The sequence below is a fragment of the Notothenia rossii genome, assembly GCF_949606895.1.
Source record: "Notothenia rossii genome assembly, chromosome: 2".
NCBI lineage: Eukaryota > Metazoa > Chordata > Actinopteri > Perciformes > Nototheniidae > Notothenia > Notothenia rossii.
Genome location: NC_136904.1, coordinates 95,267,387 through 95,287,066, shown reverse-complemented (window position 1 = coordinate 95,287,066; position 19,680 = coordinate 95,267,387). Strand labels below are relative to the sequence as shown.

The window sequence follows — 19,680 nt, the reverse complement described above, 5'->3', positions numbered from 1 at the left end:
ATCCTTTACTCAAGCAGAAGTACACTCATCCTTTACTCAAGTATAAGTACACACATCCTGTACTCAAGTAGAAGTACACACATCCTTTACTCAAGCAGAAGTACACTCATCCTTTACTCAAGTAGAAGTACACACATCCTTTACTCAAGTATAAGTACACACATCCTGTACTCAAGTAGAAGTACACACATCCTTTACTCAAGCAGAAGTACACTCATCCTTTACTCAAGTATAAGTACACACATCCTGTACTCAAGCAGAAGTACACACATCCTTTACTCAAGTAGAAGTACTCACATCCTGTACTCAAGTAGAAGTACACACATCCTTTACTCAAGTATAAGTACACACATCCTGTACTCAAGTAGAAGTACACACATCCTTTACTCAAGCAGAAGTACACTCATCCTTTACTCAAGTATAAGTACACACATCCTGTACTCAAGTATAAGTACACACATCCTGTACTCAAGTAGAAGTACACACATCCTTTACTCAAGCAGAAGTACACTCATCCTTTACTCAAGTATAAGTACACACATCCTGTACTCAAGTAGAAGTACACACATCCTGTACTCAAGTATAAGTACACACATCCTGTACTCAAGTAGAAGTACACACATCCTGTACTCAAGAAGAAGTACACACATCCTTTACTCAAGTAGAAGTACTCACATCCTGTACTCAAGTAGAAGTACACACATCCTTTACTCAAGTATAAGTACACACATCCTGTACTCAAGTAGAAGTACACACATCCTTTACTCAGGTAGAAGAACAGATACTCGTGTTTAAAATACTCTGGTGAAAGTAAAAGTACTGACTAAACTTCTTTACTCAAGTCAAAGTAAAGAACTTTGAAATGTACTTCAGTAAAAAGTTCCCATAACTAGCAGCTGTTTTAAAGAGTACCTGACCTCCCTTTATATTAATAGAACAATAATGTCATTGTTAGCTAATGAATGTTTCCATGGTGACCAACGGCAACATGACAACGTTTCCATTGGTCCCTCTTCTTTAGAGAAGAGCAGGAAATGATGGATACACGGATCGTGTTCAAATCAATAGGCACGCAATGACTCTAAATAATAATGATCACGCCACCAAACACACATTCAGACTAAAGGAACCAGCCTGTTTGGAAAATGAGAGAAGTAGAAAGTACAGGTATTTGAGTTCAACATGTAAGAAGTAGAAAGTACAGGTATTTGAGTTCAACATGTGAGAAGTAGAAAGTACAGGTATTTGAGTTCAACATGTAAGAAGTAGAAAGTACAGGTATTTGAGTTCAACATGTAAGAAGTAGAAAGTACAGGTATTTGTGTTCAACATGTAAGAAGTAGAAAGTACAGGTATTTGTGTTCTAGATGTAGTTAGAATGTAGTTGAAGTCAAAGTAAAAAGTTGTCAGAAAAATAAGTAGTGGAGTAAAGTACTGATACCAGAAACATGTACTTTAGTACAGGAACAAAGTATTTGTACTCCACTACTTCCCACCTGTGAAGAAACGTCTCTTTGCTCAGTGGTTCTTTAATGTCTCTGTTCCCTGTGTCCTGCAGATCCGTGTCCCCCTCCTCCAGAGTGTCTGTCCCCTCCATCAGACCTGTGAAGTCTCCTGTCATATCCCGCAAACAGGTGAGGACGTTTATCTCAGTTGATCCTCATTAACGTCCAGCAGACACCCTGCTGCTATGGTTTTATTGAATGATAAGACACAGCTAGCACCTAGCAGCTAGCAGCTAGCAGCTAGCACCTAGCACTTAGCAGCTAGCACCTAGCAGCTAGCACCTAGCAGCTAGCACCTAGCACTTAGCAGCTAGCACCTAGCACTTAGCAGCTAGCACCTAGCAGCTAGCACCTAGCACTTAGCAGCTAGCACCTAGCACTTAGCAGCTAGCACCCCTTCAACAGTGTCTTTATTTGTCAGGCAGTTTATAGATTTTATCTTAACGGTCATCTGCATATTTGTCTTGCTCTCTATTCCTGATTTATTTCTATTTTAAGATGTTTATATTTTAGAAATTTAGAATTTATTTCTACTCTTTTAATTTCTAATTATGTGCAAACCTTGTTTTGTTTTATGCTGCTGCAACAAATTGGGATTAATAAAGTACCTCTTATTTTATATTTATTATTATTTGTTTTTTAAAATAATTTTATGAAGTTTTATTTTATTTGAATTATTTCGATTTTTTATGTATTTATTTTATTTAAGATTTTTCTGCATCGGCCACATTTACATTTAATACCTTAAGTACATTTAGCTATACTTACAATAACACACACACACACACACACACACACACACACACACACACACACACACACACACACACACACACACACACACACACACACACACACACACATACACACACACACACACACACACACACACACACACACACACACACACACACACACACAGACACACGCACACACACAGACACACACACACACACACACACACACACACACACACACACACACACACACACACACACACGCGCACACTAGTACAGATGAATGTACATCCATGGTAGTGGCTCCCTCTTGTGGACCACACAGGGAACGACACCCTCCACTGATTAGTCCATTTATCTTTTAGCCTTTCTAAGCCCAGAGAGTCAGCTGTCTGTCTCTCTGCAGGAATGTGTTATTTTAGGACCCGAGTGTTGTAAAGTGAAAACTAATGCCCCCCCCCCCCCCCCCCCCCCCTGCAGCTGTCCTCCCCTGCGGAGGTGCCCCCCCCCTGGAAGCACTCCGTCCTGCAGGCTGAGAGCAGCTTCACCTCCGTCAGCACCTCCTCCTCCTCCTCCCACATGATGATGGAGCAAAGCGGCTCCTCCATGATGGTGGGGCAGAGCGGCTCCTCCATGATGGTGGGGCAGAGCGGCTCCTCCATGACGGTGGGGCAGAGCGGCTCCTCCATGACGGTGGGGCAGAGCGGCTCCTCCATGACGATGGGGCAGAGCGGCTCCTCCATGACGATGGGGCAGAGCGGCTCCTCCATGACGATGGGGCAGAGCGGCTCCTCCATGGCGATGGGGCAGAGCGGCTCCTCCATGACGGTGGGGCAGAGCGGCTCCTCCATGACGATGGGGCAGAGCGGCTCCTCCATGGCGATGGGGCAGAGCGGCTCCTCCTTGATGGTGGGGCAGAGCGGCTCCTCCATGACGATGGGGCAGAGCGGCTCCTCCATGATGATGGAGCAGAGCAGAGAGGTTTGGATTCATTTCGTCACTAATTCAATTTATGCACAATTTTTATAGATTTTTGTCCGTATATTTATTTTTATGAATTGATGAAATTATTTTCCACAATTTCTTTTTGCAACTACTTGAAGGGACAATCACTTCAAACAATATTACATATATTTAAAAACATGTATTAATACATTTAAATAAACAAATGGAATAAATGCATATTATTCATATTTTTTTATTTCTTATTATTTTACTTTTTTTATTTGAGAAATGTATCCATTTAAAAAATCAAAATCAAATGAAAAATAATTTATTTTAAAGCTGCGCGATGCATGGACCTGTTTCTTCTTCTGTGGTGTTTTTAAAGCGTGTTTTCAGCTGCTCTGAAGGTCCTGTTTCTTCTTCTGTGGTGTATTTAAAGCCTGTTTTCAGCTGCTCCGGAGGTCCTGTTTCTTCTTCTGTGGTGTTTTTAAAGCGTGTTTTCAGCTGCTCTGGAGGTCCTGTTTCTTCTTCTGTGGTGTATTTAAAGCCTGTTTTCAGCTGCTCCGGAGGTCCTGTTTCTTCTTCTGTGGTGTTTTTAAAGCCTGTTTTCGGCTGCTCTGGAGGTCCTGTTTCTTCTTCTGTGGTGTTTTTAAAGCCTGTTTTCGGCTGCTCTGGAGGTCCTGTTTCTTCTTCTGTGGTGTATTTAAAGCGTGTTTTCAGCTGCTCTGGAGGTCCTGTTTCTTCTTCTGTGGTGTATTTAAAGCCTGTTTCCAGCTGCTCCGGAGGTCCTGTTTCTTCTTCTGTGGTGTGTACTTAAAGCCTGTTTTCAGCTGCTCCGGAGGTCCTGTTTCTTCTTCTGTGGTGTGTATTTAAAGCCTGTTTTCAGCTGCTCCGGAGGTCCTGTTTCTTCTTCTGTGGTGTGTATTTAAAGCCTGTTTTCAGCTGCTCTGGAGGTCCTGTTTCTTCTTCTGTGGTGTGTATTTAAAGCCTGTTTTCAGCTGCTCTGGAGGTCCTGTTTCTTCTTCTGTGGTGTGTATTTAAAGCCTGTTTTCAGCTGCTCTGGAGGTCCTGAGCTGTGTGTTTTGTCTCCAGGCTGAAGGGGGGGGTAAAGCAACGGCGGTGGCCACGGTTGTCGCCGCTGTCGACCTCGCTCGCGTCCGTCAGCCCGTCAGTGGAGCTGCAGAAGAAGAGGTAGAGGTGGAGATTAAACAACAACAACAACAACAACAAAAACAACAGGAAGTGGAGACAACAACGAAGGAGAAACAGGAAGTTGTTGTGAAAAGTCTTTCTACTGAAGCTACGGAGACAAAAGTCAGAGCAGTTTCTCAGATCCAGATCTCTGAAGAATTGTCTCAGATCCACATCCCGTCTCAGATCCAGTCTCAGATCCAGATCCCATCTCAGATCCAAATCCCGTCTCAGATCCAGTCTCAGATCCAGATCCCATCTCAGATCCAAATCCCGTCTCAGATCCAGATCCCGTCTAAGATCCACATCCCGTCTCAGATCCACATCCCGTCTCAGATCCACATCCCGTCTCAGATCCACATCCCGTCTCAGATCCACATCCCGTCTCAGATCCCATCTCAGATCCACATCCCGTCTCAGATCCACATCCCGTCTCAGATCCCATCTCAGATCCACATCCCGTCTCAGATCCAAATCCCGTCTCAGATCCCGTCTCAGATCCAGATCTCTGCAGAACCGTCTCCGGTTCCCCACTTCACAGTTTCTAAAGTCTCTGTTCCTAAACCTGAAGCGAGCCTGGAGGTAAGAGGAGGCCTTCATCATCATCACCTCAAAACCCTCCATCGCACCTCTAACAGCGACACCTAAACAACGTGCAGCGTGTGATTCACTGTGACCTTCATAAACAAACAAACAAACAAACACACAAACAAACAAACAAACAAACAAACAAACAAACATCACGTTTCATCACTGCCTTCCTCTATGGATCTCTACAAACACCTGGTTTATTTATATTTGAGTAGCAAACAACAATTATAAACAAATTATAAGAAGTATACAAACATATACTTGCCCTTATCCTGGCTTCACAAACAGCATGCTATACGATGCACAACAACAACAACACACGACCCTCACAAACACACTTTATCAATTAACCAATTACTAATATGCCAACATTTTAGGAGCAATTGAAAACAAAGACTAGCAAGTACATACAAAATAAACTCACCGTACCATTATCGTTTTCTCACCGTAGCATTATCGTTCTCATGCCTCCCTCTCATTGGCTCGGCCAGGTCTCCATCGCGGGCTCGGCCATGGCGGCTCTCCACAGAGAGTTCTCCTCCCCCATCTCCCCCCTCTCCCCCCGAAGGATCATCAAACCAGTGAAGTCTCCCAGCCCGTCCCGCAGGAGGGGGGCGAGCGTGCCCCCCGAGCCCCTGCCGCCCCCCTTCAGAGACCCCAGATATCAGACGGGGGGCGCTAGTGAGGAGGAGTTTGAAGACTGGGAGCCACAGGTTGGTGGGATCCAATCACAGTCTTCAATTAACCCCCTGGGAGTTCAATCATCACCTCATTGAAAACCCTGCACTTCCTGTCCATCCGCTTCCTGTCTTCACCTACACTTCCTGTCTTCACATCCACTTCCTGTCTTAACCTACACTTCCTGTCTTCATTGGCACTTACCACTTCCTGTCTCCATTGGCACTTTCCACTTCATTTCTTCATTAGGACTTAGCACTTCCTGTCTTCATCACCACTTCCTGTCTTTATTGGCACTTTCCACTTCCTGTCTCCATTGGCACTTTCCACTTCATTTCTTCATTAGGACTTAGCACTTCCTGTCTTCATCACCACTTCCTGTCTCCATTGGCACTTTCTACTTCCTGTCTCCATTAGGACCTAGCACTTCCTGTCTTCATCACCACTTCCTGTCTTCACCTCCATCCCTCTGTCTCTGCAGAGTTGATCTGTTTTAACCACTTCTTTCCCCCCATCCTTATAGACCTCCATCTCCACAGACCTCCACCCTCTCACAGACCCCCCCCCCCCCCCCCCCCCCCTCCCCACCTGTAGTCTCCTGTGTGTAACTGTTGTTGTTGTTGTTCCTCAGGAGGCGGCTGCAGTTCCCTCCAGAGCCCAGGAGCCCGTCGTTCCTCCCACTATTATTGCTGTGAGTACAACATGCATTAAATCAGTTCTCAGAGAGTACAGATATGGCCGGTTTCTGGTTAAAACTGCTCTCCATGTTCCAGGAAGTGTCAGAAATGGACTCGGCATCCTCAATAACCCTGCAGACAGACTGTATAACTCAGGGGGGAAATCATTGCAAGACTCGTTTTCTTTTTCAAAAGTCAACATTTGTAAAATAAAGTCAAATTTTGAAGGAAAAAAGTGAACGCTGCATCGTAGCGAGGTGTATGGCGCAGTGGGTTAATGCGCTGATCTTCGAATCAGAGGATAGCAAGTTCGAGTCCCACTGCAGTCAGCATGTCGTTGTGTCCCTGAGACACTTCACCCCAAAGTGCTCCTGTGGGGATTGCCCACAGTACTGAATGTATGTAAGTCGCTTTGGATGAAAGCGTCTAACAAGTAACATGTAATGTACTGTAGTTTGGTGAGCATCCCTCGATACAGATGTTATTGATCGTGTGTATGCTGCAGTGCTTGTTATTGATCGTGTGTATGCTGCAGTGCTTGTTATTGATCGGTATGTTTGTGTTCTGCAGGGTCTGAAGAACACGAACGTGACAGAAGGCGAGAGCGTGACCTTGGAGTGTCAGATCGGAGGTCAGCCCGCCCCCAGCATCATGTGGTTCAGAGAGGACTACAAGATCGAGAGCAGCATCGACTTCCAGCTCACCTTCAGCGCCGGCTTCGCCCGCATGGTGATCAGAGAGGCCTTCGCCGAGGACAGCGGGCGCTTCACCTGCACCGCCACCAGCGAGGCGGGCACCATCAGCACCTCCTGCTACCTGCTGGTCAAAGGTAACGGGAGGAGGCTGGTTTTTCAACATAAAAGCATACAAAAGTTACTGAATTCTTACAGAAAGTTAAGATGAGGCTGGTTTTCAAAATAAAAGTCTCTTTATTCAAACTCGAAGCTTAGTATGAGGCTGGTTTTCAAAATAAAAGTCTCTTTATTCAAACTCGAAGCTTAGTATGAGGCTGGTTTTCTAAATAAAAGTATCTTTATTCGAACTCGAAGCTTAGCATGAGGCTGGTTTTCAAAATAAAAGTATCTTTATTCAAACTCGAAGCTTAGTATGAGGCTGGTTTTCAAAATAAAAGTCTCTTTATTCGAACTCGAAGCTTAGTATGAGGCTTGTTTTCAAAATAAAAGTCTCTTTATTCTAACTCGAAGCCTAGGATGAGGCTGGTTTTCAAAATAAAAGTCTCTTTATTCTAACTCGAAGTCTAGGATGAGGCTGGTTTTCAAAATAAAAGTCTGTTTATTCGAACTCGAGGCCTAGGATGAGGCTGGTTTTCAAAATAAAAGTCTGTTTATTCGAACTTGAGGCCTAGGATGAGGCTGGTTTTCAAAATAAAAGTCTTTATTCAAACTCGAAGCTTAGTATGAGGCTGGTTTTCAAAATAAAAGTCTCTTTATTCGAACTCGAACCTTAGTATGAGGCTAGTTTTCAAAATAAAAGTCTCTTTATTCTAACTTGAAGCTTAATATGAGGCTGGTTTTCAAAATAAAAGTCTCTTTATTCTAACTCGAAGCCTAGGATGAGGCTGGTTTTCAAAATAAAAGTCTTTATTCTAACTCGAAGCCTAGGATGAGGCTGGTTTTCAAAATAAAAGTCTATTCTAACTCGAAGCCTAGGATGAAGCTGGTTTTCAAAATAAAAGTCTCTTTATTCAAACTCGAACCTTAGTATGAGGCTGGTTTTCAAAATAAAAGTCTCTTTATTCGACCTGAAACCTTAGTATGAGGCTGGTTTTCAAAATAAAAGTCTCTTTATTCTAACTCGAAGCCTAGGATGAGGCTGGTTTTCAAAATAAAAGTCTCTTTATTCTAACTCGAAGCCTTGGATGAGGCTGGTTTTCAAAATAAAAGTCTCTTTATTCTAACTCGAAGCCTTGGATGAGGCTGGTTTTCAAAATAAAAGTCTCTTTATTCTAACTCGAAGCCTTGGATGAGGCTGGTTTTCAAAATAAAAGTCTCTTTATTCTAACACGAATTTAGGATGAGGCTGGTTTTCAAAATAAAAGCCTGAAAAGGTAACTGAATTCTTACAGAAAGCTTGTTCTTCAAAATAAAATTGAATTAAAAAAAAATATATTTGTGCTAAACATAACATGCTGTTTCTGTTGCAGTGTCAGAGGAGATTGAGAGCAGGGAGGAAACGACGACTGTGACTGAAATGGGAATGACTCAGGAGAAAACGTGAGTTGTTAAAGAGGCTCCATTCTCCTCATGTGCAGGTTCATGTTAGTGAAAGCTAAATTATGAAAAAAGTCAAATCTTTCAAATTCTGTAAATATTTCCAATTTTGAGAAAAAACTGAAATGTTGTCCCTCAGTGTGTCCATGGAGCAGAGCGTGGTGACGGAGGTGATGTCGGGCGAGGTCGCCCCTCCCTCCTTCATCAGGGAACCCAGCGCTCAGAAGCTGGTGGAAGGAGGAGCCGTGGTGTTCGAGTGTCAGGTGGCAGGAAGCCCCAGACCTCACATCATCTGGAAGAAGGGCGGCGTGCCCCTCACCACTGGATACAGGTAAACACATTTCTAATCCTGAACAATAAATCATATCCTGAGGAAAAAGTGAAACTCTAAGAAAAATATTTCAAATGTTTCTTATTTCATTTTCTATATATTTAAAATGAAATGTACATTACCTTTAAATGCACACACGTACCATCACATGTATACTCTCTGAGATAGCACTACATTTACTCTGTGCCTGTAATAGACAGATATATCTACTGTTCACATTCAAAGTAAGTTCCTTCCTTTGTGCTGCCAATAGCTAGTGACTAAGAGCTCATGATGTTTCCTTCACCTTCAAAGTGAGTTTCTTCCTTTGTGCTGCCAATAGCTAGTGACTAAGAGCTCATGATGTTTCCTTCAGATACAAAGTGAGTTTCTTCCTTTGTGCTGCCAATAGCTAGTGACTAAGAGCTCATGATGTTTCCTTCACCTTCAAAGTGAGTTTCTTCCTTTGTGCTGCCACTAGCTAGTGACTAAGAGCTCATGATGTTTCCTTCAGATACAAAGTGAGTTTCTTCCTTTGTGCTGCCACTAGCTAGTGACTAAGAGCTCATGATGTTTCCTTCAGATACAAAGTGAGTTTCTTCCTTTGTGCTGCCACTAGCTAGTGACTAAGAGCTCATGATGTTTCCTTCAGATACAAAGTGAGTTTCTTCCTTTGTGCTGCCAATAGCTAGTGACTAAGAGCTCATGATGTTTCCTTCAGATACAAAGTGAGTTTCTTCCTTTGTGCTGCCAATAGCTAGTGACTAAGAGCTCATGATGTTTCCTTCACCTTCAAAGTGAGTTTCTTCCTTTGTGCTGCCAATAGCTAGTGACTAAGAGCTCATGATGTTTCCTTCAGATACAAAGTGAGTTTCTTCTTTTGTGCTGCCAATAGCTAGTGACTAAGAGCTCATGATGTTTCCTTCACCTTCAAAGTGAGTTTCTTCCTTTGTGCTGCCACTAGCTAGTGACTAAGAGCTCATGATGTTTCCTTCAGATACAAAGTGAGTTTCTTCCTTTGTGCTGCCAATAGCTAGTGACTAAGAGCTCATGATGTTTCCTTCACCTTCAAAGTGAGTTTCTTCCTTTGTGCTGCCAATAGCTAGTGACTAAGAGTTCATGATGTTTCCTTCAGATACAAAGTGAGTTTCTTCCTTTGTGCTGCCAATAGCTAGTGACTAAGAGCTCATGATGTTTCCTTCAGATTCAAAGGGAGTTTCTTCCTTTGTGCTGCCAATAGCTAGTGACTAAGAGCTCATGATGTTTCCTTCACCTTCAAAGTGAGTTTCTTCCTTTGTGCTGCCAATAGCTAGTGACTAAGAGCTCATGATGTTTCCTTCAGATACAAAGTGAGTTTCTTCCTTTGTGCTGCCACTAGCTAGTGACTAAGAGCTCATGATGTTTCCTTCAGATACAAAGTGAGTTTCTTCCTTTGTGCTGCCAATAGCTAGTGACTAAGAGCTCATGATGTTTCCTTCACCTTCAAAGTGAGTTTCTTCCTTTGTGCTGCCAATAGCTAGTGACTAAGAGTTCATGATGTTTCCTTCAGATACAAAGTGAGTTTCTTCCTTTGTGCTGCCAATAGCTAGTGACTAAGAGCTCATGATGTTTCCTTCAGATTCAAAGTGAGTTTCTTCCTTTGTGCTGCCAATAGCTAGTGACTAAGAGCTCATGATGTTTCCTTCAGATTCAAAGTGAGTTTCTTCCTTTGTGCTGCCAATAGCTAGTGACTAAGAGCTCATGATGTTTCCTTCACCTTCAAAGTGAGTTTCTTCCTTTGTGCTGCCAATAGCTAGTGACTAAGAGCTCATGATGTTTCCTTCAGATACAAAGTGAGTTTCTTCCTTTGTGCTGCCAATAGCTAGTGACTAAGAGCTCATGATGTTTCCTTCAGATACAAAGTGAGTTTCTTCCTTTGTGCTGCCAATAGCTAGTGACTAAGAGCTCATGATGTTTCCTTCACCTTCAAAGTGAGTTTCTTCCTTTGTGCTGCCAATAGCTAGTGACTAAGAGCTCATGATGTTTCCTTCAGATACAAAGTGAGTTTCTTCCTTTGTGCTGCCAATAGCTAGTGACTAAGAGCTCATGATGTTTCCTTCAGATACAAAGTGAGTTTCTTCCTTTGTGCTGCCAATAGCTAGTGACTAAGAGCTCATGATGTTTCCTTCAGATTCAAAGTGAGTTTCTTCCTTTGTGCTGCCAATAGCTAGTGACTAAGAGTTCATGATGTTTCCTTCACCTTCAAAGTGAGTTTCTTCCTTTGTGCTGCCAATAGCTAGTGACTAAGAGCTCATGATGTTTCCTTCAGATACAAAGTGAGTTTCTTCCTTTGTGCTGCCAATAGCTAGTGACTAAGAGCTCATGATGTTTCCTTCACCTTCAAAGTGAGTTTCTTCCTTTGTGCTGCCAATAGCTAGTGACTAAGAGTTCATGATGTTTCCTTCAGATACAAAGTGAGTTTCTTCCTTTGTGCTGCCAATAGCTAGTGACTAAGAGCTCATGATGTTTCCTTCACCTTCAAAGTGAGTTTCTTCCTTTGTGCTGCCAATAGCTAGTGACTAAGAGCTCATGATGTTTCCTTCACCTTCAAAGTGAGTTTCTTCCTTTGTGCTGCCAATAGCTAGTGACTAAGAGCTCATGATGTTTCCTTCACCTTCAAAGTGAGTTTCTTCCTTTGTGCTGCCAATAGCTAGTGACTAAGAGCTCATGATGTTTCCTTCAGATACAAAGTGAGTTTCTTCCTTTGTGCTGCCAATAGCTAGTGACTAAGAGCTCATGATGTTTCCTTCAGATACAAAGTGAGTTTCTTCCTTTGTGCTGCCAATAGCTAGTGACTAAGAGCTCATGATGTTTCCTTCAGATACAAAGTGAGTTTCTTCCTTTGTGCTGCCAATAGCTAGTGACTAAGAGCTCATGATGTTTCCTTCAGATACAAAGTGAGTTTCTTCCTTTGTGCTGCCAATAGCTAGTGACTAAGAGCTCATGATGTTTCCTTCAGATACAAAGTGAGTTTCTTCCTTTGTGCTGCCAATAGCTAGTGACTAAGAGCTCATGATGTTTCCTTCACCTTCAAAGTGAGTTTCTTCCTTTGTGCTGCCAATAGCTAGTGACTAAGAGTTCATGATGTTTCCTTCAGATACAAAGTGAGTTTCTTCCTTTGTGCTGCCAATAGCTAGTGACTAAGAGCTCATGATGTTTCCTTCAGATACAAAGTGGCCTACAGGAAGGACACTGGAGAGTGCAAGCTGGAGATCACCATGACCTTCGCTGACGACGCAGGAGACTACTCCGTCTTCCTGAAGAACCAACATGGAGAGACCTCTGCCACCGCCCGCCTGCTGGAGGAAGGTACGCCATCATCTCCCTTTTCCTCTTCCTCTCCCTCTTCCTCTTCCTCTTCCTCTCCCTCTTCCTCTTCCTCTTCCTCTTCCTCTCCCTCTTCCTCTTCCTCTCCCTCTTCCTCTCTTCAAATTCCTCTCTCTCTTCCTCTTCCTCTCTCCCTCTTCCTCTTCCTCTCCCTCTGTGTTTCCTCCTCTCTTCCTCTTCCTCTTCCTCCTCTCTTCCTCTCTCTCTTCCTCTTCCTCTCCCTCTGTGTTTCCTCCTCTCTTCCTCTTCCTCTCCCCCTTCCTCCTCTCTTCCTCTTCCTCTCCCTCTGTGTTTCCTCCTCTCTTCCTCTTCCTCTCCCTCTTCCTCCTCTCTTCCTCTCCCTCTTCCTCCTCTCTCCCTCTTCCTCTCCCTCTCTCTCTTCCTCTCCCTCTTCCTCTCCCTCTCTTCCTCTTCCTCTCCCTCTTCCTCCTCTCTTTTTCTCCCTCTCCCTCTTCCTCCTCTCTTCCTCTCTCTCTTCCTCTTCCTCTCCCTCTGTGTTTCCTCCTCTTCCTCTTCCTCTTCCTCCTCTCTTCCTCTCTCTCTTCCTCTTCCTCTCCCTCTGTGTTTCATCCTCTCTTCCTCTTCCTCTCCCTCTTCCTCCTCTCTTCCTCTCCCTCTCCCTCTTCCTCCTCTCTCCCTCTTCCTCTCCCTCTCTCTCTTCCTCTCTCTCTTCCTCTCCCTCTTCCTCCTCTCTTTTTCTCCCTCTCCCTCTTCCTCCTCTCTTCCTCTCTCTCTTCCTCTTCCTCTCCCTCTGTGTTTCCTCCTCTTCCTCTTCCTCTTCCTCCTCTCTTCCTCTCTCTCTTCCTCTTCCTCTCCCTCTGTGTTTCCTCCTCTCTTCCTCTCCCTCTCCCTCTTCCTCCTCTCTCCCTCTTCCTCTCCCTCTCTCTCTTCCTCTCTCTCTTCCTCTCCCTCTTCCTCTCCCTCTCTTCCTCTTCCTCTCCCTCTTCCTCCTCTCTTCCTCTTCCTCTCCCTCTTCCTCCTCTCTTCCTCTCCCTCTCCCTCTTCCTCCTCTCTCCCTCTTCCTCTCCCTCTCTCTCTTCCTCTCTCTCTTCCTCTCCCTCTTCCTCCTCTCTTTTTCTCCCTCTCCCTCTTCCTCCTCTCTTCCTCTCTCTCTTCCTCTTCCTCTCCCTCTGTGTTTCCTCCTCTTCCTCTTCCTCTTCCTCCTCTCTTCCTCTCTCTCTTCCTCTTCCTCTCCCTCTGTGTTTCCTCCTCTCTTCCTCTCCCTCTTCCTCCCCTCTTCCTCCTCTCTCCCTCTTCCTCTCCCTCTCTCTCTTCCTCTCTCTCTTCCTCTCCCTCTTCCTCTCCCTCTCTTCCTCTTCCTCTCCCTCTTCCTCCTCTCTTCCTCTTCCTCTCCCTCTTCCTCCTCTCTTCCTCTCCCTCTTCCTCCTCTCTTCCTCTCCCTCTCTCTCTTCCTCTCTCTCTTCCTCTCCCTCTTCCTCTCCCTCTCTTCCTCTTCCTCTCCCTCTTCCTCCTCTCTTCCTCTTCCTCTCCCTCTTCCTCCTCTCTTCCTCTCTCTCTTCCTCTCTCTCTTCCTCTCCCTCTTTCTCTACCTCTCTCTCTTCCTCCTCTCTTCCTCTCCCTCTTCCTCCTCTCTTCCTCTCCCTCTCTCTTTTCCTCTCTCTCTTCCTCTCCCTCTTCCTCTCCCTCTCTTCCTCTTCCTCTCCCTCTTCCTCCTCTCTTCCTCTTCCTCTCCCTCTTCCTCCTCTCTTCCTCTTCCTCTCCCTCTGTGTTTCCTCTCTTTGTTCTGCCCTATCAGAGTAACGTTTTATTCTCATGCTGTGTGTGTGTGTGTGTGTGTAGAGGAATATGAAGCCTACATGATGCAACAGGGCGTGACCTATCAAACTGAAGTGAGGGTGGCGGTGGTGCCGGAACCGGCGGTCGTGGTGACAGCGTACGAGCTGGAGCAGCGGAGGGTCACCACGCCCATGAGCTTCGTCTCAGAAACGGTACGTTACCCTCTACGTGTACATCGGGCAGGTCAAGACGGGTAACTGGAATAAAACTCTACAAACATATCCCGGGAACAGCAGGGCTCCTCTAACGGTCGTTATAGACTTCAAATATTTCACATATTAATAATGATAATAATAAATGGTAGCTCTGCTCATAGACTCAAGGTCGCTTCACTATAAGGTGAGCTTTAGAATGGGGTCTGCAAAGAAAAGCACTTCTATATATTGACACATCTAGAACTGAGAGACACTAGTGTGTAAACAAACAATGAACACCAGTTTGTTTGTGTATTTAATAATAATGATTTTATTTGCCGAGCACAAACTACGAAGTATGAAAGACTTATTATTGTTTTGATCATTTATTTATGTGCATTTCATTTGAAAAGGACTCCTCATAATACACAAGTCTCTGTTGATATTAAACCGCTGCCTCCTCCTCCTCAGGAGTTCCTGATCTCCTCCTTCGAGGAGCGGATCATCCAGGAGGTGGAGCTGCGGATCCTGAGGATCAGCTACACAGAGATGGTGACGGAGGACGGAGAGCTGATGGTGACGGTGGCCGAGCACGAAGCCGTGCAGCCCGCCTTCCAGACGCCCGTCAAAAACTACAGAATCATCGACGGCATGGGAGCCACCTTCCACTGCAAGATGAGCGGGACCCCCCTGCCAAAGGTGCGCTGCGGGACATACAGATTAAACTAACCAGGGGTGGAATAATCAAATCCTTCAATTATGAAAGGACACTAACAGCTGATCTGACGTCAGTGTACCCACATTAAAGGTCCCCTATCATCCTCTTCTTCATCAATACATCTCAGATATACCCAGAGCCTCTCTCTGATTGGCTGAAACACCAAACAGATCATAGCAGCGTTACCCATAATCCCCTCTGTTGCTGATTCTCTGTCTGTTACTTCAGATGAAAATAAGGAGCCCCTCCCCACGCCCCTCTGAGAGACATTTGGTTACAAAGAACTCATTAGCCGCGTTCACGCCGAGTACTTTGCACTCTTTACAAAGAGGGGACACATGTTGATGTAGAAGAGACATGGAGAAGAGGGGACACATGTTGATGTAGAAGAGACATGGAGAAGAGGGGACACATGTTGATGTAGAAGAGACATGAAAAAGAGGGGACACATGTTGATGTAGGAGAGACATGAAGAAGAGGGGACACATGTTGATGTAGAAGAGACATGGAGAAGAGGGGACACATGTTGATGTAGAAGAGACATGAAGAAGAGGGGACACATGTTGATGTAGAAGAGACATGAAGAAGAGGGGACACATGTTGATGTAGAAGAGACATGGAGAAGAGGGGACACATGTTGATGTAGAAGAGACATGGAGAAGAGGGGACACATGTTGATGTAGAAGAGACATGGAGAAGAGGGGACCTTTAAAACATGAAACCTGGCTTTACTAAACTCATATTTATTCTCCTGCAGATCGCCTGGTTCAAAGACGGGCAGCGCCTGCGTGCCGGCGGCCGCCACCAGATGGAGGTTCTCCAGGACGGACGAGCCAGCCTGCGCCTCCCTGTGGTGCAGCCGGAGGACGAGGGCGTCTACACCGCCTTCGCCAGCAACATGAAGGGGAACTCCGTCAGCTCCGGGAAGCTCTACGTGGAGCCGTCCGGAACCGTGACCCCCCAGAGATACACCCCCCAACCGGCCATGCAGAGGATCAGGTACAACACTTTAACCCACAGATATCACCATTAAACTTCCCCTCTTCATTACTGACACTCAGACTATTATTTTGTTCTATTCAGAATCAGAATCAGGATACCTTTATTCTACAAGTGCTCTGAATGTCTTTGTATGCTATTGAGGCTAATGCTAGCATTTGGTAGAAATCTAGAGACAAAGACAAAGTTAGTGAAATAAAGTCTTGAGTTAGTGTTTTATTTCCACTAATCTGAAAGAACACATGTTATGGAAGAATAATAGCCGACATTGTATCTGAAATATCTGCCTTCATGACCTGAACCAAGCAGACTCCTCCATTGACTTGTTGATTTTTCCGCCTCCTCAGATCCTCGTCTCCTCGCTCTATGAGCCGGTCTCCTGGACGCTCTGCCAGCCGTTCGCCCGGACGCTCTCCATCCCGCCGGCTGGACGACACCGACGAGGCTCAGCTGGAGAGACTCTACAAACCCGTGTTCGTCCTCAAACCTTCCTCCGTCAAATGCTCCGAGGGGCAGACCGCCAGATTTGACCTGAAGGTCGTCGGCAGACCGATGCCCGACACATTCTGGTTCCACAACGGTGAGAGAAACAACTTATTCTAGAAAGACTCGGCTCTATCTGTTGCTTCTGCCGACCCTAAAACCATTGTATCCTTGTTTTCCCAGGACAACAAGTTGGAAATGACTACACACACAAGATAGTGGTTAAAGAGGACGGTATCCAGTCCCTGATCATCGTCCCCGCCATGCCACAGGACTCCGGAGAGTGGACCGTGATCGCCCAGAACCGAGCCGGACGCACCTCCATCGCTCTGACTCTCACTGTGGAAGGTACGTCAGAAACAGATATAAACAAATACTCGCGATGGCACAGTTCAATGTTATTAAATGATCTCTGCCTTTTTTATTTCCCCCTCCACAGCTCGTGAAAGTCTGACACGTCCTCAGTTTATTGATAAGCTGAAGAACCTCACAGTGAAGCAGGGCACTCTGGTGGAGCTGGCTGTCAAAGCCATCGGAAACCCCCTGCCCGACATCGTCTGGCTGAAGAACAGCGACATCATCTCCCCACAGAAGCACCCACATATCAAGTAAGTATCTCTGATTTGGTCTTTGATTCTCTGATCCCTGAGAGCAGTTTGTGCTGATCAATATATCTGAATTTCAGGATTGAGGGAACTAAAGGACAGGCCAAATTCCAGATCCCATCGTCCTCAGGCGCAGACAGCGCCTGGTACACAGCGACCGCTATCAACAAGGCCGGCAGAGACACCACCCGCTGCAGGGTCAACGTGGAGGTGGACTTCGCCGCTCCTCAAGCCGAGAGGAGGCACATTATCACCAAAGGAACCTACAAAGCTAAGGATATCGCAGCGCCGGAGCTGGAGCCCCTGCACCAGCGTTACGGCCAGGACCAGTGGGAGGAGGGCGACCTGTACGACAAAGAGAAGCAGCAGAAGCCTCAGTTCAAGAAGAAGCTGACCTCCATCAGGATGAAGCGCTCAAGTGCGGCTCACTTCGAGTGCCGGCTGACGCCCATCGGAGACCCCACCATGTTGGTGGAGTGGCTGCATGACGGGAAACCCCTGGAGGCGGCCAACAGGCTGCGCATGGTCAATGAGTTCGGATACTGCAGTCTGGACTACGAAGAGGCGTACGCCAGAGACAGCGGCATCGTCACCTGCAGAGCCACAAACAAGTACGGGGTGGACCAGACGTCCGCCACGCTGATCGTGAAAGAAGAGAAAGGCCTGGTGGAGGAGACTCAGCTCCCCGAAGGCAGGAAGGGCGGACACCGGATGGAAGAGTTTGAGCGCATTGCTCACGAGGGCGGACCTGCAGGCGTCACCACTGATGACGAGTATGAAAAGAGCAAACCTGAGATCGTGCTTCTTCCTGAAGCCGCCAGAGCCTATGAAGGCGAAATTGCCCGATTCCGCTGCAGAGTCACCGGTTACCCGTTACCAAAGGTCAACTGGTACCTCAACGGGCAACTCATCCGCAAAAGCAAGAGATACAGACTCAAGTACGATGGTATCTACTACCTGGAGATCGTCGACGTGAAGTCCTACGACACCGGCGAGGTCAGGGTGGTTGCGGACAATCCTCTCGGCACGACTGAGCACACGGTGAAGATCGAGATCCAACAGAAGGAGGACTTCAGATCCGTGCTGCGCCGCGCTCCAGAACAGAAAGCTGCAGAGGCGGCTCAAGACCCCGGCAGAGTCGGGTTTGACGTGATGAAAGTGGATCAGACCAGCGAGTCAGCGCAGGATCGGGAGGTGGTTAAACTGCGTAAGACCCAGAGAGTGGTTCACGAGAAGACTTCGGAGGAGACAGACGAACTGAAGAGCAAGTTCAAGCGCAGGACGGAGGAAGGGTTCTACGAGTCCATCTCCGCCGTGGACCTCAAGTCCCGCAAGAGGGACGACTCCTACGAGGATCTGCTGAAGAAGACTAAAGACGACCTGCTTCACAGACTGAAGGAGAAGGAAGAAGCAGAGAGGAAGCTGTTGGAGGAACAGGGACAAATCACCATCCCCACCTACAAGCCCGAGAGGGTCCAGCTCTCCCCGAGCATGGAGGCACCGAAGATCCTCGAACGCATCACGAGCAAGACCGTCGCTCCGATGGACGAGGTTCGCTTCACACTGAGAGTCGTCGGCAGACCGGAGCCCGAGGTCCAGTGGTTCAAGAACGGCGTCCTGGTGGAGAAGACGGAGCGTGTCTTCTGGTACTGGCCAGAGGACCACCTGTGTGAACTGGTGATCAGAGACGTGACCGCAGAGGACTCCGCCAGCATCATGGTCAAAGCCGTGAACGTAGCCGGGGAGGCCTCCAGCCACGCCTTCCTGCTGGTGCAAGGTAAGACATTTGAACACAAATCTCCAGCTCATTGTCTGTCGCCTTGTTTCCAGAAGGCTCAGTGTACGAGTCCGAGTCGAAGCACAGTAAAACTGTCTGAAAACCCTCCCAGGTGCTCTGGTGGTACGTTTAAAATCCATCTCTCTTAGTCTTTATACCCAGATGGTGTTCATCTTCTTGTGTTGTTTTTACTTTTACCATAAAGCCTCCAATGTTTCTGACAAACAATCTTTTATAAAAAGTTAAAGGGTCATTGTTTTGGGTTTTAGTTGCCCTTTCATTGAAGAGCACAACAAAACGGGATCAGAAAAATGCGTTGTCTAACTTTGAAATACTTGAAATGATTTGTAAGTCCCATGGAAGACGACAGAAGGGGTTCCCCTGTCTAAACTATCGGGGACTGCAGACACAAAACTACACTTGTGAGCAAACGAGGCGTGAATCCTAATTAAAGTCGGACTCTAACGTGATATTTCCTCGTTGCAGCCAAGGCAGTGGTGAGCTTCATCCAGCAGCTGGAGGACACCAGCGCCAACGAGAAGGACACCATAGTGACGTTCGAGTGTGAGACCAACGAGCCCTTCGTCAAAGTCAAATGGCTGAAGAACAACATGGAGATCTTCACCGGAGACAAGTACAGGATGCACTCTGACAGAAAGGTCCACTTCCTGTCGGTGCTGGTGATCAGCATGAATGACGCCGCAGAATACTCGTGTGTGGTTATAGACGAGGAGAGCATCAGGAGCAGCGCCCGGCTCCACGTAGAAGGTACTGAGAGTCCCTTCATGGGGTTATCATGGCTTAGTTTCTCATTATGATCTTTGGCTCTCTTCTTTGTTTACTTTAGTTTTCTTTGGCTTTCTTTCGTTTTGTTTGGTTTAATCTCAGATTTCTTTGGTTTTTTCTTTGGCTTTTTCTGGCTTTCTTAGTTTTCTT

General features: G+C 46.2%; 1 protein-coding gene across 1 annotated transcript in view; it reads left to right on the top strand.

The window, feature by feature from the left end:
• The window catches only part of ttn.2 (titin, tandem duplicate 2), a 260,191-nt gene that overhangs the window by 16,350 nt on the left and 224,161 nt on the right, over positions 1 to 19,680 (top strand). The window contains 15 exon segments of the mRNA XM_079665865.1: positions 1,559 to 1,634; positions 2,723 to 3,223; positions 6,279 to 6,338; positions 6,895 to 7,153; positions 8,489 to 8,558; positions 8,695 to 8,886; positions 12,071 to 12,213; positions 14,032 to 14,180; positions 14,634 to 14,861; positions 15,638 to 15,879; positions 16,227 to 16,459; positions 16,546 to 16,710; positions 16,802 to 16,970; positions 17,048 to 18,744; positions 19,231 to 19,512. Coding sequence (XP_079521991.1) covers positions 1,559 to 1,634; positions 2,723 to 3,223; positions 6,279 to 6,338; positions 6,895 to 7,153; positions 8,489 to 8,558; positions 8,695 to 8,886; positions 12,071 to 12,213; positions 14,032 to 14,180; positions 14,634 to 14,861; positions 15,638 to 15,879; positions 16,227 to 16,459; positions 16,546 to 16,710; positions 16,802 to 16,970; positions 17,048 to 18,744; positions 19,231 to 19,512 — 4,466 coding nt within the window.